The 27,762-nt window shown below is 36.5% G+C and overlaps 2 protein-coding genes across 3 annotated transcripts in view; one reads left to right on the top strand and one right to left on the bottom strand.

Annotated features, from left to right (window-relative positions):
* LOC115631213 (protein eyes shut) overlaps positions 1 to 27,762 on the top strand; it is an 84,929-nt gene that overhangs the window by 18,138 nt on the left and 39,029 nt on the right. Inside the window, exons 2-3 of the mRNA XM_030527918.1 lie at positions 3,970 to 5,259; positions 9,536 to 9,684. Of these exons, the coding sequence (XP_030383778.1) occupies positions 4,646 to 5,259; positions 9,536 to 9,684 (763 nt within the window). The 5' untranslated portion in view covers positions 3,970 to 4,645. The remainder of the gene's footprint in view (positions 1 to 3,969; positions 5,260 to 9,535; positions 9,685 to 27,762) is intronic.
* Positions 1 to 27,762, bottom strand: part of LOC115631214 (MKRN2 opposite strand protein) — an 86,929-nt gene that overhangs the window by 21,861 nt on the left and 37,306 nt on the right. For both annotated transcript variants that reach the window (XM_030527919.1, XM_030527920.1), the window contains one exon: positions 14,567 to 14,762. The gene's annotated coding sequence lies outside the window, so the exon portion shown is untranslated. The remainder of the gene's footprint in view (positions 1 to 14,566; positions 14,763 to 27,762) is intronic.

The following is a 27,762-nucleotide window of genomic DNA, read 5'->3' as shown; positions in this document are numbered from 1 at the left end:
TCCCAGCAGTCGAGAGCTTCCCAGCTCGACCCGCTCATTTCACAATTCAGCTGGTTGTGTCTTGTGTTTTGCCTTGGCTTGCCTTGGCTTGCTCGTTATTGTTATTGCTGCTCTTGTTGTTGTTGTTGTTGCTATTGTTGTTGCCATGAAGGGGCCACAATGCAGTTGCGGATGTACATGGAGAGGATGATGATGTATTGCTTTACATTGGCTGCCAGCTCATTCAAGTTGACGTTGACGACACTGTCATTCCTATTTTGAGTTCCTCCAGCTAATATTCTCTTCTTGCATGTTTTGTGGCCATATCGTTAACACATCACTATATCATGGCTCCCGTTACTGCTAATACCCATACTGCTGTTGAGGCACGTGCCAAAATATCTTTCAATTGATACTAGCGTGCGAGTTCGCGTCCTCAAAATTCTGCAATGCCCAATGCACTGAACGCGCTTTTCACACATAAATTGCTCTGTCGCACGTGATTTGCGCAATGACGCCGTTGAGAATGCAAGAAGTACCTCAATTTCCAATGCCATATATCTCTTACAGCTCACACACACATCCACAGTTGAAGTTCTTTAAGAGCAATTTGCAATAATAATTATCAATCAGTTTTCATTCATTTACAACTATAGCAACTATATGTACAGAGCTTTGATTGATCAATGCAATGAAAGGAAAAAGTCAGCCATTTCAATCTCTTGTCATGGTCATTATGATTTTTCCTTTTTCTATAAATGAAGCTCATTTTCGAATACTTAACATTACTTATAAGCTACTACTTCAAGCTATAACATTCTATGTATACAATTTTTAGATAAGTTCAAGAAAAAAAGACCAAGCCTTAGCTAGTCTTCATATTCTTAAAAAAGTCCAGCAACAAACATATTTCACGAAACATTTTAATGAATTGACAATTGAATAATCAACGAATTAATGTAAAGGAAAACGTATCTGATATAACGTATAACGTATCTATAAGTTAACTGCACACTTAAGAACCGCAAAGAAATTGAAAACTCTCAACCTTCTTCATTCTGCAAAAGTTAAGAACGACCATGTCCGGTCGTTAGTTATTGGTTCTTCTTCTTTTGAAGATTCTCCGATTCTGTGCCGTAAGTCATCAAAAATTCCTTCCAAACATTGCTGAAAACTTGTAAAATAATATAAAACTTGTCCAACTTATTACATATGTATATTGATTGACTGTGATCACTAACTAAATCTCTTGAATACCAAGTCAACAGTATATTTTTTTCTTGTAAATTTTCTAAAGGGATGCTCAACTGTATCCTTGAGGCAGCAGCAGCAGCGGCAACTGACAAGTTATAGCTGGATAGCAACAATAACAATTCCAACATTATGACTGGCACTGTCCATATTGTTGCAGTCATTTCGGCATTACACATACGTTCCGTTGTCCAACTTATATTGCAACATTTGCCATTGTTTGTGTCTCGTTTGATGTTCATCTCTACACCATTCAGTCTGTCCCCTTTCTCATTTCTCTCTCTCAGACAACAACGAGACAAATGTTTCTAGTTTAACCACGTGCTGTTGTAGTTGCTATTGCTGTTGTTCTTCGCAGGAAAAGTTAATTCGGATTTATGTTGATGATGCTCTGACTTGTCCACCACCACGCATTTGTTCCATCTGAAAGCTAGTCGAGCTTCCACACTCTAGTTCTCCTTCTTAATGCGCCCTTGCCAGCCGGCTTAACGCTTGGTTTGTTGGTTGTCATGGACTTTTGCTTTTGCTTTTGGCTTTAATTGACGTGCAATTCCGCGATGGTTTCAATTTTGAAGTTGACATTGCGCGTTATTTTTGGCTCTGCGCTCAGAGCTCGCCCCAGTCCTGCAGCAGTTAGTTTTAAATGTTCGTTGACAAATATTAAACATTTCCTCACACACTCTATGCCCATTCATTCAAACAAAGTTGATAACTTTCTGTAGCTTATGGCATGTGTCTGGGACTGGGATTTCTAAGTTTTGCGGGGCTGTCACACGTTTTAGTGGTCAAACATACATGTATGTACGTTCTTATGTCCATATGTGGAAAAGTTAGCGCTTTTACTGACACATGTGAGGCGAAATAAAATAAGTAATGACCGACTATGGCGCAGTTTTGAAAAGTTGGTGATTAACTTGGAAAAATTTAAGTATTTTATTTTATGTTTCATGTAATATATGTGAATCGAATTAAACAGACGCCCAATTTAAGAACATTTAAAGCTACATTTTTGTAACGAACGACCCATAAAGTTTGCTCACTCAAGTGGCAGAAAAAGTTGCGAATAACTTTGTTGAGCAAAATTCCGAGTATTTTGTTGGGTCGAGCTAGTCTGGGAGTAGAGCTCGCTGTCAAAGTAAAACAAATATTAGATTTGTAACAACAGAACGAATCGAATGGTTGAACATCTCTAAGACAAATCTAATGACAGTTCACTAGAAAAGCAACCACAACGGCTATCCGATATGCCTGAGGGTCAATGTCGAGACTGTGTCTGAATGCGTGTGATTGGTAAAGAAATATGCTCACACTAAGGACAATTTATGTTTTTCTAAGATAGCTGCACACAATCAGAAAAGAAGGGCACTCAGCGAACGAGATACTTGGTATAATTACACAAATCGATTTTGAGAGATGAGTATAGAAATGATTTTCTCTGGAAATGCGTTTTATATAGGAATCACAAAAGTGTAAGAAAAACAATATGGGAACGCAAAAAAATTAAATAAACGTGAAAGGGACAAATAAATCAACTCGATGTGTTGTGCAACACTTCCGAATTTTCTGGAAAAACAGAAAGCGTGAAATTTTCTCAGAAGTCATTAAGTATATTCGTTGAGAGATCTATTTTTATACTCCAATCCCCAAACAATGAAAGCATTTCAGATAAACAAAATGTGGCTTAATATGCCTTTTATATTTTTCTGCATATTCGAAGTACTTTGTGTGATGTTTAAGTAAACAAAGAGGAACCTTAAACTCACGTAGTTATGGTCCAACGATCCGTTTTGGCTGACTACTGTCACCTAAAAAAAACTGTACCTTTTCAATAAGGTCCCAATTAAAAATCTTGTATGAGTCCAAGATGAAAATATGCACCGGAAGTGTATGCCATTGCTGCAAAATCGCTTTTAAATTAGTGTTAAAAATCAGCAATGCGTACTAGGGACATCAAAAAAGATCTAAGAATGCCAAAAGTTTGCGATGTAATGTTTTCACAAACGCCAAAATACTTGAAGCGTCTTGACTATCACACAAATGAGCTAGCGAGGCGGCTAGTCCTGCGAGCAAGGAAGAGTAGATTGAAAAGGAGGATCCAGAGAATCTGCCCACAAGAGTCCTGCAATATACTTATTTGTATGTACTCTTTTGATTTGTTTTTGTTTTCTCATATAGAAAATATATATAAAGCTGCCAGATAGGCAGTAGGATACGAATTTGATAATAATAAAATCTTATATTTATTAGAGAAACTTATAAATAGTCCAAATTCTGCCACAAATGGGCATTAGTTACTTCGTTCGATATTCAAATAAAGAACAGCATACTTTTAGCTGTCGCTTTATATTTGTTTCTTCCACTGCATTCAAATGCGATGCAGTAATTTCGCATTTCTCTTTTGATAGAAAAAACAAAATACACAAACATTTTAGGTTGTAAGCTGTTTTCTCATTTAAATTGCTAAACGAACTAAAAAATTATTACACTATAAGTATCTACTTTACCATTTCTGCGTACGACTGAGCTGCACAGTCTGTCACAAATGTTTGCCTTTATTAAAAACTTACGGCAGCTTGCCCAATAGCCTGGCATTGTCAGAAGACAAAAAAAAAAAAAAAAACTCTAGGAAATAACTGAAGAATTTTATCTTTTACATTATTCATATTCCTCTTATTAAAAACAAAAGACAAAAGACTGCAAATGTTATTTGTAATTTCTCGTTGTCTTCTTTTATTGCAGTACATCGAAAAGGTCTAACAAAATTGCAGCAGCAGCATCAGAAGAGGAATATCGGGCACTCGGAGAGCAGGAAGTGAGACACAAATAACAAAACGAAGTGGAAAAACTAATAATATGTCCAGAGTCTGTGTCCAGGAGGAGGACAGTACGCGGCAGTGAAATGCAATGCGGCAGCATTGCTCAAGTGGGGAGCAAATAGCCAAGACAATGCAGCAGACTAAGACGGGAAGGGCAGGGAAGTAAGCAATTCCGCGCTAACAATGAAAACTAATAAAGCACTTAAGCGGATTTTTTTACAAGAGCAACAATTGCAACGGCGTTACGCAGAGAAGCAGCCACTAAACGTGCAGATAAAACTATCGAGCGGCAGCACCAGAAGCAACAGCAGCAACAGCATCAGCAGCGAAGCATGCAACGATGACGCTGCTGTGTTCATAATGCGAAAAGGACATTGCAATTGTTCGAAAGGATAAACAAGCATCATCAATCAAAAGCGCCAACAGCAGCCAAGTCCAGTGAATAAACAAGGCGTGCGAAAAGAGAAGCAACATAGTATACACAAGGGCTGCAGTAGATAACGTGGCGTGGTCAGTGCGGCCATACAGGGCGTATGATTAACACTTGTGCCACTTGAAGACCCCGTAATTTGCTAGAGCAAAAGAGCAAGTCAAGCAACATGGCCACCAGAAGGCGCACTGAAAGGCTGGGCGAGCTGTCAGCCATTGCCAACGCATGTGCAATTGATGAATATATCAACACAGCAACTGCGACGTCGCAACTGTTGGCAACAGCGTCGCTGCTAACGGGCACAACAACAGCAACAGCTACAACAACTACAACAACTACAGAAACTGCAACAACGACCACGAAGCCATTAACGAATATGCAACGAAACCACCTGCAAAAAATGCAACTGTTGCCAATAATGGCACCAGCAACAACAACAACAACAAAAACAACTACTACAAAAATCCACAACAGTAACAGCAACAACACAACAGCAGCAGAAAAACCATCGATAAGAGCAACAGCAAATTGTGCAAAGTCAGCAGCAGCAACTAACACAAAAACTAAAATGACGATCACAGAAAAAACAAAAATTGCGGCATGCAACACACCTGCCAGGACATTAAGAACAAGGGTTGGGTCGGTTGCCTGGCAGTTGATCCCTCAACTAAAACTTCTGTTGCCCGCACTTTGTCTTTGTGTGCTTTTTGGCAGCGGTCAGGCGGGCTTTGCTTGCCTCAGCAATCCCTGTGTTTTTGGCGTTTGCATCGATGGCTTAAATAGGTGAGTCAAAGACACACGTATAGTATGTGTTAAAAAAAAAGGCTGCTAGTCTTACCACATATGTGTATATGTGTGCGGGTGCTTTTTTCTTCTGCATTTATTATCGCCAATAAACCCGTCCACAGCATTCGAGTGGCAATAAACTTGCTCACTTCAACGCCAACACCATCGTTGCCGCAGGATTGCAGCATTGCAGCACTCTAGGCAGCTGCAATGGCGATGGACGCAGCTCCTGCCAATGGCAGACATGCAAAGCGACACACACGCACACACACACACACACACACACACATACACATGTGCATTAAGCTGCACTTCAGTGCATACTATTGGCCACACTTTGGATTGCAAATTAATTCTCTGGTCCGCTCATGCATGCATAAAGATTCCCAATGAGGCTAAGTTGCGGTTGCATTCAATTGCACACTTGAAACCATTTTCATTAGCACACATCGGACCTGCGATAAGTCGTTGCTTTGAAAGTGTAGTATATAGCTTTTTTTTTCCAAATGGTAACAATTGCATTCACTTTTGGTTTCTTTTTGCAGCAATATTCAACATTTGGTAGAGAAAATGTCGCAGTTTTTAGCAGATTTGTGCAATGGATTTGAGCATTTTATTTATTCACTTTTCTAATTTAAAAATCAGGAGCTGTTTAAACAATGTGTTGTGTTGTTTTTAACTAAAATTAATTAAATGAATCGAACGAACAAATACTGAAGACTAATAATGGATGAAGAATCTTTGAAATGCAACTCATATAACACAAAATATGAATTCTGCTAATAACTAAAAAATCTTTTAAGTCAACTAAGAGCATTCTAAGAGACTTCTAAGATTATAGTCTTATACTCAGTTCATAATTATAATAAGAAAATATACTAGTATGTGTTTTATTTAATTATATTAAAATATTTTTCAAGTCAATATAAGCACACACATATGCGTATATTTATTTGTTCATTCAATTGATATAATTTATTTTTATGAACACTGCTGGCTTCATTAATTGTTAATATCAAGTGCTGAAGAAGGAAGAAAGCGTGCATTATGTTCACATTGTAAAATAATTATGGTTGCTGAAATGGTAACGAAAACTTTGCATAACCATTACTGCATATTCCAGAAGGGTATACAGATATTCAAAAATGTATTCTCTTACTTTTTTAAATAGCGAATAGAAGGCATAATAGATAGCAAGACTTCCCTTGTCCCAAGACCTGTCACTTAAACTCTTTTTTACCAAAATAAAAAGATGTTCATTTTGAATCTAAAATTATCATAAAGAAAATTATAACAAGAACTTAAAAAAGAAAAGAAAATCTGCTAAAGGGTGAATTTGACCCAAAAAAAAACTTCACAAATAAGTGGAAAATTCCCGGATTTACTCAAAATCGTGAAATTCCTTTTTCAGACTAAAAAGTTAATATTTCGTTCAATTCCATTGACATGCTTTTGCATTTTAATATTATCCAGCTTAGGCATATTAGAGAACAATAAGAATGTCAATTTATACAAATTATCAACTTTTATCCCCACTAGGTTGTCAAATTACTTGTGGTCATAAAACTACTTGCATTCGCAGATATGTGGGTCGTAAAATAGTTTAAGCCAACATTAAAAAGACCGACCAATAAAATATCAATAGAAGTGCTGCAGTTATCAAGTCTCCCCTCCTCTTCAATAAGCTGTTCGGGCGAACGACGCAAAACTATTCAGTTAATCCTTTTCAATCTCATATAATCGTGTTAAATTTAATTGCAGCTATAAATTTTTCTAGGAAACGCATAAAGTTCTTTCCGGCCACAGCCAACTTGAGATGTGGCTGCCAACAGCCAGCGAGCTCCGACCCTCTCCATCATCCGCCATCTCGCCATACAAGTACATACGCGTACAGACACCAAAAGCGCTTTAGAGCGCGCAAAGAAACATTTCAACCTTCTGCTCCGCTCGCATTTGACTTAAGCTTTGCGTGGAGTTATCGTAAAAAATATCGTAACCACTTTTTATTCGGGATAAAAAACGAGAGGAAAAGGGCGGCAAATGGTCTCAGGCGTTGTGGGAACCGCGTATAGAAATAAAATGGCAGTTACTTAGTTATATAAATGGCGTCAAGTAGAAAGATGGGATAGGATGTGGCTGCTACTTTCTGGTTCCTGCCATGATCTCGGTGTCGTCCTGACTTGTTTGTGCAATTGGTCTCGAGGATGAAATATATATTTATCTTTCATTTAAGCCACAAATTTAACATTCGCTCCATGGACTTATGCGACTGCAACTGCAATTGCTTTGAGTCCATGTGTGTTGGTGCCTTTTCTAACAGCAACTTATAGTGTGTGCTGAGCAGTGCTTTCAGCAAAAGCGCTTACCAAGGGGCTTGTCGGGTGGCAGCATGCTAGAGCTGCCTCTTAAGTTGCTGGAAGCTTTTGGTGGCAACTGACACACTCTGAACACCAATGGGGCATTAAATAAAATAGGAAAAAACATATTGGACACACAATTGAGTGTGGGATTATTTAAGTTCTTTTGTGGTCAACTGATGACAAAATGAATTTAATAAACTAGCTCATTCAAATTAGACATTTTACATTTTAAATAAATAAAATACCTTTAATAATATTTAGTTCATAAAAAAGGCGAAGTGGCATTAACTGTACTCGTGCACCGATTTTAAGATATCTTTATAGGCAAACATGATTTTAAAATCTGTACCGGTGGAGTAAGCTGGATAGAAATTGTATATTAGCTTGTTCAAAGTAAAAGCAAAGGGAAACATCTCCGTCCCCACAAAGGAAAATATTACGAAACGAATCGATGTAGCGATGTCCGTCTGTACGTCTGTCTGTCTGTATGAACGCCTCGATTTCGGATGCGGTTGAGCCCACATTGACCAAACTTGGTACGCAAATTCTTTTAAGAAAAAGGCAACTTCATAACTCAACTATATAATTGTCTATTTTGATTTAAAATTTTATACAAATTGGTGAATTCTAAGAAAAGTATTTAGGGAAACATTTTTACTCCAGTACTATGTAACATTGGGTTCGCTTTTCCTATTGTTTGTTTGATTACAAGGCATTTCACTGTCGTGCCTTTTCAACAGTATTTAAAGTTCTAGAATACAAGTTTCCTGAGCAAAGCTACATTTTAGATTATCATAAGTACCAAAGAGTTTTATTGTTTTGATTACCTTAATTTAAAGATTTAAAATCAGTTGTTCTTGCCGGCAACTGATACGCGCGCCAAATTCGAATACATTTTCTGCTCAGCTCATGACTACATTTATTTTGGTTTTAATGCCAACCGACTGCTCCTGACATGCACACAAATCAAGAGACCTTTGAGATTTGCATAAGCAAACTGTCTCTTCCCCACTCTACCCCGCTGGATCGCATGAATCCGCTGGGCTTTAATAACAATGGCTGCCATGCCCAAAATCCACTCGTTAGTCATTCCATTCTGGCATTTGTTGCCACTTTAGATATTCGATACAGTACAGAACATAAAAATGGCAACAGCAACTGCATTCGCAACGTCATTCACATCTAATCCAATCCATTAGAACACACAGAGCACTCCACACTGCAAAAGTTCTTTAATTAAGCCATGTACCTATCAACTACCTTGTGAACTTATCCAACAAGTTTCGCGTCTATTCCTATTGCCAGGGACGAGTAGCCAGGTAGCCGTGTTGAGCCACAGCCGGATAGACTGAGCTGAGTCAGCCTGCCAGCTAGCCAGGCAGGCAGCAGAAAAGCAGACAGCTACGGAAGATTCCCCTGACACTTTTGCATTTTTCGTTTCAATTTCAATTCGCTTTAATATAAAAACCAATCCCAAATGGCTACCAAATATTTATTTCCACTAGTCAAGTGTAATGTTACGTTAGCCAAGTTTATGGGGCTCACAATGCACTTGAATACAATGTACGTGTACATGTGTTTGTCTGGATGGGTCGGTGTGTGTGTGTGTGTTTGTGTGTGTGTGCGTGTTTGTGTGCCACACTTCAATTACTACAAACTACTCTGGCTGCGAGTACATGCACTACAGTTGTTGTACTATTTTCCAAACTATTTTTATCTAAAGCATTTTTATTTTTATTCTTCTCTTCTCTTTGCTGGCGTTGTTCAACGTTTGATGCATCATTGACACAATGGTGGGCATAACTAAACGATACGAAACCAAAAACCCATCCATGGTCTACGCCCACGTGTCACGCTGTGCCCGCGATAACAACAACAACAACAACAACAAACAAACAAACAACAACAAATAGCTCGTACTCGTGCTACTGCATTGACGGCTATACAGGGATACAGTGCCAAACGAATTGGGACGAATGCTGGTCGAGCCCGTGTCAAAATGGTGGCACATGTGTGGATGGTGTGGCCTACTACAATTGTACGTGTCCGGAAGGATTTGCCGGTAAGTTTTCATGCCCAGTAGAATGTGGCGGAATGCCAGCTGAACACCTTTTCTCAAACTAGCTTACTGACTTACAATAACTTGGAACTGAAACTTTGTATTTGTTTATGAAAACATTGACTTTGTCAGCAATATTTGAAAGCCCCAATGTTCTTAAAAGCCTATCAGCAGAGTGTTTTTATTTAAAACTGTCAATCGGAAACAATAATTAAATTTGTTAAGTAAACTTGACGATTGATTATTTCATTTATGAATAGGTTGTACCTGGGGATAAACTTAAATGTCAGCTTCTCAGAGTGAAATTAGTTTTACCCTTTAAATGTAGTTTCTTTTATTAAAAATATAAATGAGCAGTGCTTGTTTGCTGTATCAGCTGTTATATTTAGAATCAAATAACAGGGCTAGGGCCTGACACACACAATCGGTATGCTGGTACACTGCCAATTCAGAATCGCCCAGACAGAACCTAAACTCACTCTATTCCTCCTAAGGTGTGGAGACTCACAATAATAGAATGTCTAATAGGCCACATAAAGTAGTTTCCCAAGCTGGGCATTACAACCGAAAATAGATGCAGGAAATGCAAGGACCTGGAAACGATAGAAACACTAGAACACATTTTCTGTCACTTTCTCAAACAGCAGCAAATCTTCCTCCAATACACTGCGGGCGTTTTCCAAAAACACAGAAAGATGATAATGGATTTGATCTTCAATTGTACAGTGGCACTAGGATATCTAAAGCAGAATTCTTCAATCTAATTATCTGGTGCGCTTTTTTTAATCTTTATTCTTTATTTAAGATCTGTCCTAAGGAGGACAATTATTAAATTATATGGTAGCATTGGATTTGTTTAATCATGCGAACTGAAGCACAAAATGAAACCCAAACCATTTTCGAATTGTTCTTCGTTTTATAAACATTTTTCGTTTTCATAAGAAATCAGTTATGAAATATTCCACAAAAGCATCGTTTCTGCTCAAAATGCGTTTCAACAATTTAAAAATAGTTATCTTTTTAAAGTTCTCTTATCCTTGATTCGTACGGACACAAGTCAGTGTGGATTTGAAACTGTTGCTCTTCTGTTGCAAGCTTCCTTAATGGTTGTCGGGATTTTAAAAGGCACGATCGCATTTTACTTCTTTTTTTTGAGGCTAGATTTTTGTATGCCAAGACAGCTCAAGAATTTCAAAAGCTTAGTTCACTTTTGATAGGAACAGGATGAGTACGAGAAGTATATTTCGCATATATAATAAAATCCTACTAGGTATTCCTGCACATGTCTGGCTATTTTTAGACAAACACTCACTCACACAAACACACAAATACACACACACACACACACATGCAGCTCAGACAAAATGACAAAAACGAGTTGCACACCTCGCTGAACATTGGCGTGTTGCCCCACGAGTCGAGTGCTACGTGCAAAATGTGTTTTTATTAAGCCAAAAAACTCAAGCCACTCCACATGGTTGGCCAACAACAACAAAAGTAGCAGAGGATGTGGATGTGGAAGTTGAAGTGGAAGCAGCACAAGAAGAAGTGCAAACAAATAGACGTGGCGCAATATACGAGAAGATTGTGGCTCAGCAGCGCGGCAAATGTATTTGTAAAATTTGTGGCAAGCCAAGGAAAAAAATAATGTACAATGCTCTTTTATTCCACACTTTTTCTCGCATTTCTATTCTTCTTGTTAACGCATCAGAAGAAATATATACACGAGTATACTATGTACATATGTATGTATGTATGTAGAAAAAAGGAAAGATTTGCAGGTGGCAGCAGCAGGCGCGTGCAAAATGTCTGGGCGTTAGAGGCACATTGAAACAGGACCCGTCTAATGAAAAACAAAACTATTTTGCAAATTGCAATTCAAATCATAACATAATTTATAAATTATTTTGAATCGATTTCATCATCTCGAAAAATATGGTTTTTAAAAATTCAAATCGACATTCGGTGTGCAATTTCTAAGTAAATTTGTAATACGCTGACAATTGTTTTATTCTTATGGAACTGATTTTATCGTTATGGAAACTTATTTGTTCCCAGTATTTGGAAATACGCTTACCTTAAAATATCTGATATTTGCTTTAAAAATTGTTCAGATAGTACCAAGACTTTTACTTTCCGTTTTTAATAATTGATTTATGGAAACTTCTAATTTAAATTGTAATGCCAATACATCGAGATATTGGTTAAGATCTAACTTATACAAACAAACTGCCATGATTACGAAATTAAGTTGACTCTTTAATTTAAAAATTCTAGAATAGAATTAAGCTACTTTTAAACTACCTAAAAGATTATCACAGTATTCTATGGGAAATATTATGTTATTCATAATATTAAAAAAAACTTCCTGTTTAGAGGATATTCTTCACAATTAATTCACATAGAATTTATATTCTTGCCATACGCCGCTAACCTTTTTTTGCGCATTTACGTCAATTTCAATGCCTAAGCTACCTATTACTTTCATAAATTCATAATTCGCATGAAACCACTGTGGGTTGAGGTGCACTGTGCCAGAAAACCAACTTTAATGTTGTCTATTGTGGTAGTCAATGTTTGTGCTTAACTTTCTAGTCGCTACGTGTGTCTCAGCTGTGCGCTGTATGTGTGCAAAGTCCGGAAGTCTAACCATGAATGTATCTAATGTTCATCCTTTTGCTCGTGTAACGGACGCAAAGCGTTACGTACACATAAACACATTTACTTAGTACGTGTGAAGCACTTAGTGTCTTCAGCTTTCTTTTTATTCTCTCTGCTCTTACAACACTTTGGGTGTAAGTGTGTCCTGGCATGTGTGTGTGTGTTTGTTTGCTGCCTGTTGTTTGTTGCACAGCTGACTTTATAAAACTTACTGAAATTTATAGCATTTGTATAGGTGCTACTACATACATATATGGCATGAACAGCAGACTACAAGCAAATACAAATTTGCAACAATTTCGCCAACACTTGTTGTGGGAAAGTCTGGTGAGGAGGGCGAGCGCAGAGAAAACTATGTGACCTATTCAGACTGAAAAGTGAGCTAAAGAGATTGTGAAATGAGCTAAAACCGCTTCGATTATTTATATAAAAAACATTTGATTTAGTGAATAGTGCAAGGGAGAATTATTTTTAGAAAATAGTTCAGCTTATCAGATATATTAGATTTTATAGAAAATGCATAAGAAAATGAATTGGTGTGTGTTAAATGGAGAAAGTATCATTAATCAATCACTTTGCAGCTCAACTTGCTATATGAAAAGGTTTTCTCTCTAAGTGATTTGCGTATTAAGTGTATCAATAAAAATACTTCTGTTAACAACAATTAAGCAATTAAGATGCAAATATTCGATTTGTTCTTTAAAGCTGTTTCTTAAATCAAGAAAAGAAATCATATCAGGAGATTTAATTGTAATTAAATTAATTAATTAATAATTAAACAATTCATATATTTGAATTGAAACCGCGTAATAGCATAATTTAGCTGTACCGGTGCCAGTGCCAGTTTATTGGTAGCAGTAGTATGTTTTATTCATGTCTCCGTTTTAAAATGAAAATCGAGTTCGCAAAGGGGCAGTTACTCAGACCACTCTTTAAAAATATAGTCAATACTAAGCTAATAAAGTCCAATAAAGTATAGTCCGCTTATCGACTAACTAAGTGTTCAGAATATCACTAAAACAGCGAGGAAACCAAACATATTTCCAAGTCAAAAAATCGATCTTGCCCTTAAAATGCTATTCGATGTTTTACGCTATCATTAAGTCTTTTAAGTTATTCTGGCCCTTCCGTGTAAGCTTCAAGTAATCTTTCAATTACAAAAAGTCTTAGGGCAAAAAGAAAGAGGCACTATGCTACCAATTTCTATAGAAAAATGTTCTCTTTTCCGTGTAAATATGGACATTATATTACTTCAACATAACATATGCATTGTAATTCCCAGCAATTACATTTCATTTCATCCTCTAAAATTCATCATAAATCTCCTGCACGCCACATCACGCATACGCCACGTGTGTCGCTGTTGTCATTATTTTGCATATTCCAAATAAAGAACAATTGAATTTATTTAGTATAAATGAAACGCGGAATACAAATCATAAACAATACAAATGAAATCAAGCCGAAAATAGAATAAAATACAAAAAAATTATGCACACTGTTCACGGCGACGATGCCGAGATTTTTTGCATTGTATTTAAAAAATGCCCGGCAGGCCTCTTTTGCCATGCAAATGAATTTGAATGAAATGCATTGCAAAAATATTTGCACAACAAAAATATGTTTTTCGCCACAAAAGCATTAAACCAAAAAAATATTTATATAAAAAATATAAATATTTATTTTTTTCTTGTATTTGCCAAAAGCGCGTAACGGAAACGGCGGAAATGATGCAATAAACTATGCAGAAGTTTGCGCTAACAAAAAATGAAAGAACTAAAATGAAAATCAAAATAAAATGCTGTTTGTGAATGGCCCTCGAAGAGCGAGGTGAAATGCAAAAACAAAGCGAAAGTAACGGATGCCACGTGATAGGAACGCAAAGCGAGCCGGACGGTCAGAAATGGCGGGAAGGGAGGGATCTACACTAGCATTTAACCGCTCATTGAGTTTTGGAGCGTTTTCACCTTGTAACCTGAAAAGAATATTTTCACATTCTGCCAGCTCCGCTGCTGCCATATAAAAGAAATTGGAAATGAAAATGGCAGCGCCGGAAGAAGCCGGCAACATTCTAATTAATTTTATGAGCCGGCATGTCGGTTTTGTTTTTTGTGCTTGCCCAAAATTGTTTGCGGCCCTTTTTCCCCTTTTTTTGTACACTACATATATACGAGTATATGAGTTGGCGATGCCAAAAAGTAGACTATGATTTTGTGCTACTTACCAAGTTATTTGTTTTTATCACATCAAAGGTGGCCAGCCAGCTAGGCAGCCCACATTTATGGGTGAGGTTTTTAGTGTCTGCGCTTTTTCCCTTTTTTAATAGAAGCTCCGCAATTGGTGCTTTTCACTGTTTGCTGTTAATCAGGCTAATTAATGCGGCGCGTTTGTTGGCGTGTCGTTTCGCAGCTGTTTTGAAACTGAAAGGAGAAAATAGATCGGGTTAACTACTAAGCACGTTAAGATATAAAGATCTACCGAGGGTTTTCAATGGTTATGCCACAAAGAGAACAATAACTAAAACGGGGTCATCAAGCTAAGGGACCTACTTAAAATTTCTTTCAAGAATGACAAGATTTACAGATTCAGCGTGGTTTTTCAATCGGTATGTCACAATGAGGGCAAAAACTATAAAGGGGTCATCAATTGTTAAAGCGTTACTTTAAAGATGGCACACTAAGGAACTCAAACGAGATCCCAATCTGGAGCTAAGGGATCTTCCTAAAATTTCTTTCAAGAACGGCAAGAAATACAGATCCAGCGAGGTTTTTCAATGGTTACAAAGATGTCGAAAACTAAACTCAAAAAAACTTTAAGCCAATATGTACAAATAAGCAAAAGCAAACGTTGAGTTTCAAAATAAACTGGAAGAACATAAAAAAAACTTTGAAATTTTGTTTATGGTGCAAGCAATGCAGTATCGCCTTTACTCTCTTCTTAAATAGTTTCTATAGAATGGTTATTTTTTAAGCACACTGACTAGATGCTTACTCTAAAATTATGCTTGTGGCTTCAGTTATATTTTTAACAAACCTACCATACTGATTATTTTCTAAGCAGACTGACTAGAAACGTAATCCCTGTTTTCTTTATAATTCATTACTTGACTACTAAATAAATTAAAAGTGTTGTACTTGTATAAAAGGAATTGCATGTGCATGCACAAGTCTATTTCTAATTGCTCGACACTAACTAACATAATCTACATCAACATTGGGCTTAACCTTGCTCCCATTGACACACAAATACGGGCAAAGAAAGGCAGAACAATAAAATTGTTCCACACACGCACATGAGAGAGCGAGTCACACAGAACCAGCACAAAATGAGGTAAAAATCACATGCAGTGTGCTTCCATTTCTCAGTGTCACTCCGAGAATCTGTGAGTGGATGGGTGTACGAGTACGTTTTAGATTCCTTTATGCAATCATTTTAGCTGCAACCGGCACAACATTGCTGCCAGCGAAATGGGGAAAGTGAGGAGGCCAGGCTGGGTATAAAAACAATGCGCCATTGCCGTTGCCGCTGCCGTTGCTGCCGCTGCTTCTGCTGCAAATTGCGACCAACACCGACAACGGTCTATTCACCAACGCAAATGCTGCAAATCAACAATAAAATGGAAATGCATTCAAATTGCAGCAATGCAGTTTTTCAACACCTTTTCTTCTGCTCCTTTCACGAATATGCGCTTAACTTTGTTGCGCATAATATATATTTTATCGTAATTTTTCTAGCACCTTATTCAGCACGTGAGAAGGTTACGTACATAGGTACATGTGGATGGGATGATAAGTGAGCGGCTATATATCTCAACGACAACTGCCAAATAAAATCTAGTCTACCTACTGAACAACGTTTCGGAAATAATCAGCAAATGCATAATATTTAACGATTAGAAATGTTAGACAACTACAATAATTTAAGCAATATCTTACATTAAAGACTTAAAAAATTGTATGTGTACTCCTTTCAAAACTAATTTCTATAGTTGCATTAAATGTGCCTCAATCGAACTACAAATAGAAGGTCCCTTTAGCAAACAACAGTCGTAAAAAAAGAGCCAGAAAATGTACGATTTTAAGTATTTTAACCAGCACAGCTGTTAGATTGATGTTTGATGGTCAATATATTTATTAAATTGTTATTTTTTGGGATCTTTAAACTACCGTGTGAGTGGAAATAAAAGCAGATTATGTTGGCAAGTAAAATACGTTCTATTTTCGAAACGATTACTTTTTAATCCACCCATGCACACACCGATTTTGGTAGCTGTGGGTGAGCTGCTCATATTTACCTTCATCAGCATGCAACTGGAGTGTTCTAGTAGATATATATACATATATGTTAAGCATATATATAAGTGTGTGCGTGGATGTGCATAAATTTCCTTTCCCTAGAAAATTGTGCGCGCATTTTCACGAATTCATGCACATTCTCATTCAATCAAACACACATTTTTTCTGCAGCTGTTCTTTCATTCATGCCTTCATTTACGTTTTGCTTTTGCTTTCTCGCCTTGATTTTTATTCTGTATTTGTTGTTTTTTGCTTTTTTCCTGTGCTTCTTTTATTTTAATTCTGGCGCAGATTTTTGTCTTTATAGCATGTTTGGCAATCGCCGCCTTTGTGCAATTTCGCGCCACTACTTTCACAAACATCCGCCCAAACTATTTCCACCATTCCTTTTTTAATCATAATCATAGTAAGCATTCAGGCGTCCTTCACGGGCTTTTGTGTTTGCCAATGCACGTGCACCTAGAGAGAGGAAGCCCTAAAATAGTAAAAAGGAAATACCCGCCAGTTCTAAATGGCGTCGCTGGCATTTCTATGCCAACCGTGTGAACGATTTTTAAAATCATTCAATAGCCACCATGCCTTGATTTATTCGATTGCGCATACTCGTTCATATGCCTTTCATGAATAGAAAAATCGAAATTCATGCAACTCTTTGTGGCCTGTGCTGATTTACATAAATTATTTATTTCAATTACTCGATTGCCATGACATTTGCGTGTGAGCAATATTAAAATACTATGCTATTGACCATTGTACACCAACATGTTCGTGTCGGTGGGCCTTCGTAGCTAATCAATTGCATTTTGGATTTCTCGTTTAGTTCACTTGTTACTGTTTTGTATTGCCACTCGATAAATTATAGATGGGCGTATTGATTTTTATTGTGAAATGGTAGGTTTGTTCATCCTTTCATTGCTGCATGGAGAATAAATTTCAATTTATGGCAGATGCGTGTGTTGGCATTTGGAATAGAAAATCCAATGGATTGCAATAAAATTTGATTGTAAGATAGACATGTCTACTTATTTAGCAACTTTTCAGTTGATTACTCCGAGTTAAGTTGTCCCAAAGTAATCCCCAAAGCAATTAAATCTTTAAGTATGTTTCCGCATCTTACATGAAAACTTGAAGGTAAATGGAGAAAACAATTTTTATGCACATCTCAGTCAACTAAAGCTCAAGCCAATTTAATGATTTTGGCTACGGAGTTCAATTACGTTGGCAGTCAGGCTGTGCCAATATTATAGCGACATATTCGTCTTAAAATTGCCGTTTCATAGATGATCAGATCAAATTTCAAGAAATAAATCTACTGTCACAAAAAGCGCGATCATTTATGGAATATTATTTACAGAAGGTTAGGTACATTGTTCAGTTTTATTTATACTTTCAATAATTTAATTATTTAAATTAAGAAATTAACGTAATAAAGATCATGAAGGGTTTTTGTTTAAGTTCAGAAAATTTGGTAAATTAAAAAACTGCTTCAAATCTATTAACATTGCCAAATTTCATAAATCCTTATCAATTTGTATATAGAATTAAAACACATCAAGACAGAAGACTTATGAATTTGATAATTTTCAATATTTTACACATTAGAAAGAACTAGTAGGAAGTCAACTATAGTGCAAATTTAAAGCCCAATGCCAAAATGGTTATAAACACGTCATTAATATTACAGACAATAATGAGAATGGAAAATAAAAGAACTAGGTTTGTTGATACAACTTTTGGAATAATACATATTAATGAATCTGGCTTGCTCGACCCAATGACCTAATGTGTTTTTTCTACTTAACTACTATATTTTTGATTCCATATCATAAATGAATTACATCATGTGCTTTACATTTATGTTGTTTACTTTTTACTTTGCTTGAATTTAAAAACAATACAATGCATACACTATTCTGTAAAGAGCAGAATTGTGAAAAATTATGCCAGACCCATTTAAATTTTCTTTTCATCATATTTGCTTTCAGTTTGTAATTTTCCTTTGGTTTTGTTATGTAAAGTTTTTATTATTATTAAATTAAGATGAAATGAAGACTGTTTAAATTTCTTCTATTTAAATATATTGTGCTTTTTTAACGTTAAATTGTAAAAGATAAAGAATTTTTTTTTAATGATAATTATTTATTGTTTTTGTATATTTAGGACTTTTTACGATTACGGGTATGGCAGGTCTGGTTAGTAATATTTACTGAAATTCAGTTACGCTAATCAGAAATTACTCTACTGTCTGTTTGCCTAATTCTGACCCTGACTCTATATTCTGAAAAGATTACTACATAGGCAAGAATATATATATTAAAGAATATAATCAAGACATATTTAAAAACTAAATATAACTAGCTTCTGGGTTCGCGGTTCCCTGAAAACCTCATCAGCCCATGGCAAAGCATTCTCCGCTGCATGTCATGCCGGATTCCAAGCCTAGCGTTTTCAACAAATTTGCTTTGGCATATTTTGTAATTAAGCTAAATACCTTTATGTGCAGGTAACTTTGTGCATACCAGTGCAGCATTCCATTTAACAGTCGAACAAAAGTGCCTCAACTTCATTAATTAATTACCCGCTATGCCCAAACCCAAACTACACACAAAGCCGTGCAGCAGCGTCCTTGCAGCTCTCCAATTACAGACCAATGAGAGAGGTAGGAGAGGGGGGAAGGGCACCGCCCTGTGTGTGTGCACACACAGCACTAGCACTCGAATGCGATTTTCGCACTCATAAATTTGCCCATTGAACTTCTACACAATACTTTCTAATTTAACGCAACGTTGCAAGCTTAGCTAAAAATTTTCCACGGCATGCAATGAAAATGAAGAAAAAAATCGAAAATTGGATTGAGGCTGACTTTGAATGGCGTGATGGGGCAGAAAATGCAATAGGAAATGCCTAGGAAATGCAGTACCAAATGCAATTAATTAAAAGTGCTAATACGTACTACATGTCTGGGTGGCTCGACTTACCGAAGTTCGATAGCGAAATCAACAGCCAACAACCACCAGCAATGGTTTAAATTGTGAATTAAACCGACAACGATTGCGCAGCTCATATAGCCGAAAAGGACACATTTAGCATTTTAGTACGCTAATAGCTTTCATACACTATTCGTTTTTGGAGCCTAAATATTGGTCTATGTGCATCTTTATGATCACAAACTTTTAACATAATCGTGGTCATGTCGATCTTTCAAGATAGATATTCCAATTCAATGCTTATTCCATTTAAATACATACTCCCACAACTGACAGCAATATCGATTTTGAATATCTTATTGCTCTTTAATAAAATTTCTCAAAGTAAGACCTGATGTTAAGAAAACAAAACTGAACTATTCCAATCGTTAAAAACAATGTTGAGTAGAAGATGCAGACGAATTAAGATAATTAACGAAGTGCATCAAAAAAAAAAAAAATTTACCTTTCACAGGCTGCTAGATGCCAGTTTATTTAATCTAGTTCTTATACTTTCTGAGATCCTACCATTCATATGGACAGAAAGACAAACAGTCTTGTCATCTGATCACGAATATATAAACTTTGGGGGTTCTGTTACGCCTTCTTCTGCACAAAACTAGTAAAACCTTAATACTCTTTGATTACAATGTATAAAAAATCATATCAAAAATCAAAATCATTGTCAAGACAGTGCTGTACCAAAAAGTTTTTAAAATGGCGTTCTATCATTATACAAAAAAAAAACATTCACTAAAGATTAACTTTGTATTAAAAATACGCAATGAAAATCAAATTAAATACTTAATAATTTGAGAAAAAAAAATACGTGCATTTTTCATTGCAATAAATAAATCAAGTTTTAGCAACAGGATGCCAGGATGTCAGTTGAACAAAAACGCCTTGCATATGAGTTTGCTGACGTCAGCTACTTGCTCACACAAGCAAAACTAAAATTGACAAAAATTTGCCAATCCTTTCACCTTTTCGGATGCTTTGCTCTTAACCACTCTCAGATATTAGATATCTGTGTACACAGCAAAACACATTCAAGTGGCAGATCACAACTAAGATATGTCCAGACTCAACTAGATTGACTTTTCTGAGTATTTGGAGCAGCAGATTTAAAATGAGCAGTTGAAAGTATTCAGAGAGAGAAAGCATTTATTGTAGTTATAGAATAATCACACTGATAATTGAAACATATTTCAATTTTCGGCAACACAAAATTAGCCAAGAACTTTTCATTTTTTCTGACCGAAAACGTAACTTAAGCAAATTATTTTTTAATTGAAATGCCTATAAATTGCATTTCTTAGAGTGAAATGAAATTTCCGGCACAAAAGCAAAGACTCACATTCAATATAATGCAGTTGCGCACTTATTCTCTTATTCATTCGCTCATTCATTCATTCGTGCATGTGCTCCTTTCAGAAGTTTATGCATTTATGTGCACATGCCATTGCTCACATCGCAGCATGCCGAGAGCGAACTTAAAATGTAAACGAAATGTGGAATATTTTCACCTCATGCACTTTTATAAACGATGGCATCTCCCTCTGTCTCCTGGTCGTAGCCTTTCATTATTTTCCCCCGCTCCTGTGTAGCGTAGCAACGCTCGGCGTTGTAACAACTTGAAAAGCAGAAGCCAGCACAATGAGCTTGCAACATGAGCTCAAGGGAATGCAACATGAAAATAAAAATCACAAAACATAGTGCAGATAAAATTCAAATTTTCAATTTCTGCATCGAGTACTACCATGGCCAGGTTTATTGTGACCGGAGAAGCCAAAACAAATGTTCGTACCTTGTTGTACAAATGTTTACAGTTGAGTGGCGACACAAGCAACAACAAAAACAACAAAAACACGTACAAAAGCAAAACTTATAACATGCATGGCAATTTGAATTTATGTACAAGTGTAAACAAGCTTAAAAACCTAAAATTAAAGTTGCGACATTCCGGTTCTTGCATACCCTGTACTCTCCTCTCTCTCCCAACCAGTCCTTCAACTACAATTTGTTGTATAAATGTTTTTTATGGCAGCTTAATAATATGATATTATGGTAGACTGATCTAGCACCGATTATTCCTATGACTGCTATATGAGACACTGAGTCAAATGCTATTTAGCTACACAATATTCTGAGCCATCATACAAAACTCATAAATACTTAACTTTCTTAAGATATTTTCCTAAGCCAAGCGATTATCAGAGATTTATCTAAGAGTGATTTTTGCACCAATCTGTGGTAGCTATATAAAAAATTGAGGCTATATACGATTTGTAATAAGCATGATCTGTGTATTATTCAGATGCTTTTTTATCATTTAATGGTCAATTTTCCTGAGGAGCTATGAATATATTTCGTTATAGATTTGTAATTTATTTGTAATTAAAATAACAATTAAAGATTGTGGGAACACCCCTTCTACCTCGCCAAACTTGCAATTCAGAACTTCATTTAACAAATATCCCATTTTTTAAATACCTGATGGAAATTGTTATATGTATTTGAGAATAACATTTAAAGTTAATTATAATTTCATTTCATTAAATTCCATGCTTATCTGCATGTAGCAAGCACAGTCTCTCATAGCGAGTGTTCACCGTATTGATGTGAATAGAATTATTTAATGGTCAACCTTCTTAAAGAATTTCATTAAAGGTGAGTGCTCATCTACTTATGTGTGTGTGTGTGTGTGTCTACATATTTTACGCATGTTATGGTATGTTAAGCATACGACACGTTGCACGACCGCCTTAAGTCTAACCACAATATACGAATTGTAGACACGCACACAGTGGAAGAGGGGAGGGAAGGGGAGGAAGAGAGACACACCACAGGCAGTACAAGAAATTTACCAAAGGTACATAAAATGTCATATTACGCTCCAGTTCATGCGCAAATACAGGAAGTGGTCAAGCAGTAATTCTCAAACACATGCACACACACACACACATTCACACATAGACACAATTGCTAACCCACATTCAATGCAGACCGATGGAGGCCCCATTTGCGGCTAGCCCTCAATGACTGCCCGACCAACCAACCTCCTCATACTTATTGACCACTGGACGGTCTCGCACATAGAAAAGCCCCCTTCCCTGGCCAGGCATGCATTGCGTTGGCGGCGCTGGCGATGGCGAGTTCTTCATTGTTTTGTTCTGTTTGTGGTTGCGAGCGGTATGTGCCCGCTTTTGAACATTTTACCATGAGGCTTTTTTTTCCAATATTCCCCCCCCCACTCCTCCCCCTCCTCGCTCCTCTGAACGACGCGCACAATCACGCACACCCTTCCGCACCTTTTTGTTATGTGTGAAGTCGTTAAAGTGAAAATCGATTTTCATTTTATTGCCGCATGTATGCGTGTATGTGGCTGGCCAAAGCTGTGCGGCCCGATGTGCTATGTAGAGTGGTAGAGGAGGGTAAGGGAGGGGAGGGGAGGGGAGCATGGAAAATGGTCAATTCGTGCACAACGTATTCTTTTTTCTCTGCCACCGTTCGTTCGTCAACGAATTTCCACTCTCTCTGATATGATGCGTGCACTGCAATCTACGCCATGTTTTATGAATGAATTTTTCCGAATTGGACGCACATTTTCATTTTTTCCCCTTCCCCTTCCTCTATCCCTCTCTCCATCTCTCACTCCCTAACTCTGTCTTTTTATGCTTAATGGACGGCAGGCATTGCTTGGTTGCGGGATTTTGCTATTTTTTTAGCTTTTGTGGCTATTGTTTTTGGACACCCAGGTTTGATTTGCAGCTGAATTTACAGCGCAATTTTCGCTTTTCTGTCCTTTGTTTAATTGTACGACTGCATCGTTCTCTTATTTACCGACTGTCTATATTTCAAATGTATCATTAATCAAAATTATAAAAAGCGCCGCTATCTGTGTTCATTTAAAAAATTGATAAGCAACGCGCAATGTTTTGAACAGACATGCAAAAATATTGATAAATGTTCATGTTATGATGGGGAATGGCGAGTGAAGAGCCACTGACGTGATTATATATTGTGTCACTGTGCAGAACCATGTCAGCTTTTGAAAAGATTAAACCGACTGGACATAATGTCATTTGAGTATTCAATATTTTTACAATGAAAATTGTTACAAAATATTGTTAGTGTGGGAAATGTCATGTACTAAGTATTTAAATATATGCAAGTATAAGGATGGCACTTATGTTGAAGACTCAAGACGTGTTTAAATCAAATGAAGAGTGAAAAAGTGTGGCCCACATTTGAGATACATCGTTTTAAATTTAATGTTTAAGTTAGTTCTTTCCTGTGAAATGTAAATGCTAAATTGTATCTTCGTTCCTTGCATTCTAATTCACAAATGCTCGTCTTGCTCTAAAGTCGATAGCTTTTCGGACTAGGGCTCTTACAAGATATTTACGATTTATTCTTTCCTTCTTTTCTTAAGAAAATTCCATAATTTATCATCGGAAGTTATGCTTCATAAATGAATATATTTGAACAAAAAATTCACACTTTTGTGCCATTTCTTAAAACCAAAAGTTTACTGATTTCAATGATTATTGATACTGTTTTAGATACTTGCTGGTTAGGTCTTTCACAATATCTTTAAAATAAAGCATGCAACTTATTTCTTATGCCGACAGCTTTATATATGTTTAATGGCTTAATGATAAAGAGAAAACTTTTTAAAATATTTTGAATTATAAAAAAAATATACAAATGGAGCTTTTGGAAAATGTTGATACCAACTGTCTTCAACCAAAAATTTAAATTTGTCAATTTTTGATTCCAGTTACGAAGTAATTTAGTGATTTCATTTGTGTGACAGGTTTCTTATAGTTTAAATAAATATATGTAGCATACATAGATTTAAAGATTTAAAGAATAAATCGAACTAGGGCAGAATTTACTGTACCGACTTTTCAATATAAATGAAGCACAATTCACAACTCACAAAAATGCGATGCTGTATTAGCTTAGCATCGCTTTAATGTTTCTCTGGATAGCTCATTGCAATGACAAATTATCTGTCACTTTTTGTTCCATATAGGGCAATGAATTGAAATAAGCCATTACCACCACCTCCCAGAAACGAATATCCATTAACTTTAATAGCAAACGCGTATATGCCTGCAAAATAAAATCGAATAGCTGGCTGGCACTTTCTACTGACTAACAGAAAACCATCAAGCAACCAAGAACAACCCATCAAATAAGGACTGCACATAAACAAATTGAAATGCAACGCACTGTGGTCATATTGATTGTTGCCGATGGCGTTGCCTCAACAAAATAATGAAAATCCATTACTCAAAGCATATACAGACAGCCAGACATGCATACACGTTTTTATCTGAGCTGTGGCAATGAATAATACACACATTCATTCATATATGTACATATGTACATATATGTGTACATCAGCCGCAAAGTATGCAACGACATTTACACGCACCTTTTGATGACTCTTGCGTGTAAGAGAAAGACTTTATCGGAAATCGTATAACCAGTTTTATTTGTGGTCATACATGCCCTACACACACACACACACACACACACACACACATACACACACACACAAAGGGACAGTATAAATGTGTATGCCTGTCATAAAAGCAAACAAATGACGTCAGCTGACTGCGCCATGCCGCTCTGTTTACGCTCGTCATTTCGGCTTTGTATCATTTTTGGATGCCTCCTCTGAACCGCTCTGCATTGCCACTAGGCTCTGCAGCAGCCACTGCTGTTCTTTGTGTTGATTTAGTGCTTATGCAAATTTAATATATGTTCGTCTCTCCTCTATAAATATGCAAAAAGAGGCTGCCATGCACTCACAACCAGTAGTGCCCAGCAATTTCTGAACCACACACACACACACTCACACACATACATACATACACACCTTCATTTGCATAGACACACATTATTGTTGCATTAAAAACAACAACAGCGACAGGAGCAAAATTGTTGCTGTTTTTTTGCTTTGCTCATATTCATCTTGTACCAACATTTATGACCCGCTGGCTGTATCTATTTTTATGTTTAGCACTGTATTTTTGCGTTATTTATGACTACAAGTGATAAATTGTTTATTTCACTCAACATGGTACAGTTACCTATACTATATACAGCTTATACGATATATGTGATATGATACTTGGCACCTGAACCCGTTATGGCCTTTTAGCAGCATGTTTTTGGCAGGCAAACAAATATCAATTTAAGATTTTATGCACTGTCGCAGAAGCATTTTTTATTATGTATATACCAAGGTAATGTGAATACATAGTTTTTTTTAAAACAATTTTCTTACTCTTCTTTTAAATTTTTTTGAAGTTTTAAATTTTGTATAATTATTTTACAAAGTCGGGTGCCCCGATACATCTACGGATTGGCAATTGATAAACGAATTTAAAATGATGGGTATAAATTCTTAAATTAGGAATATCTTAACAAACTTTCACTAAGAGTCTTTGCAGTAGTTATTGATTCATTTGCATACCTAATAAATCAAGGCATCATACAAACGTATTGATGCATTGAAATATGAATCAGAGCTCAAGTACTACACAAATATCTAGTCAACATATTGAAAATAATAATCTCTAAACAACAAAAATATTCTCAGCTTGAAAAAATAAATAAATATTTAACTTATTTTTAAATTGTTTCTGCATAGAAGCCGAATAACTTTTGGCAATAAACGATAATAAATAAACAATAGAAATAGTCGTACCAAAGCATGTACAAGTTTTTCCTATTAATTTGCCAAGTGAAAGAATTTCACATAGAGCATTGGTTACTCTGCCCCTTCCACCGCATCCTAAAATGAATTGGAGCAGCTTTTTGACACTTTTGTTTCGACACTTTGAAGTGCTTTCAACTTTGTTTGTTTTGTTTTGTTGTGCCAAGTTTTGCGTTGCCAACAGGCACCCCAAGACAGACATACAGACAGACAGAGAGCAAGGCGGACACATCAGAGAGATATGCCAGAGAAAGTAAAACATTGTCTAAAAACAAAAAACAACAGTAGCGGCACTAGCAACTTTAGGCAACAATTTTCGTTAACTTATTTCTAAAGAAAACTAAAACATGTATGCAGGAAATAAATTTAAAAGTTCAACTTGCGTGCCATACAAAATATTTCGCTGGCAATAAATTCAGCGGGTATGCAACACAACCAAGACCCACCAAAGTAAAGACTACAAAAATCACTCATACGCACCATGGAAAACGAAAAATATAGCATACAGTGCAGCGCCTGCAGCACTACGACGCCGCCCGGGCTTAGAGATGAGCGATAATCGTTTGTGATCGTGAGAAGCAATAAAATGGGCGCCAATTTTAAAACAAAATACGATATGAAGAAAAAAACGTAGATATTCTTATATAAAATGTAATCCTATAAATATGACACGATTGCTTGGCACCTTTTCTGTGCCCATGATAGTTGAATATCGGAAATTCCTTCTGAAATCAGCCCATAAGGTCATCATATTGTTAATCCAGACAACTTTAATTTTTACTTTTCTTTTAAGGCAGTACAAGTACTCGTTTGCAAAAGCTTCTTGCATTTCTACATCTTCGTTTAAGCACATTTTATTCGATGGCTTAATATATGTCTCCTTCACCAGAGTTTCTTCGACAGCTTGTTTATTCACTAGAACTTGAACATCTTCGTCCCTCCCCATATAAATACCAGCTGCTATAAAACAGCCTTTCGTTTTTCAAAGGGATGACGCCGAAGAGAAGACATCCCATTATGTAAATGAAGAAGAAAAAAACAATTGAGTACATGAAAATAAGAACATTGAAAATTGCAGTTTGCAGTTGTTTATACTCTGTACATGAAATGTACAAGAGTATATTAGGTTTGCGGGAGCTGAAAAATGTAACAGGCAGAAGGAGGCGTGGCAGACCCCACAAAGTATATATATTATTGATCAGCGTGACAAGACGAGTCGATCTAGCCCTGTCTGTCTGTCTGTCCGTCTGTCCGTCTGTCCGTCCGTATGAACACCTGGATCTCAGAGACTATAAGAGATAGAGACACCAAATTTTCCACAAAGATGCGTTATGTGTGTATTCTATACGAGTTTGTTTTATTTTTTTGATTTTCCCCCCCACTTCCCCCCTATGGGGGTTTTCCCGATTTTCCATTCGTATAA

Source organism: Scaptodrosophila lebanonensis, unplaced genomic scaffold (genome assembly GCF_003285725.1).
Source record: "Scaptodrosophila lebanonensis strain 11010-0011.00,11010-0021.00 unplaced genomic scaffold, SlebRS2 tig00001412-arrow-pilon, whole genome shotgun sequence".
NCBI classification, from domain to species: domain Eukaryota; kingdom Metazoa; phylum Arthropoda; class Insecta; order Diptera; family Drosophilidae; genus Scaptodrosophila; species Scaptodrosophila lebanonensis.
This window is presented reverse-complemented; position numbering and strand designations above follow the sequence as displayed.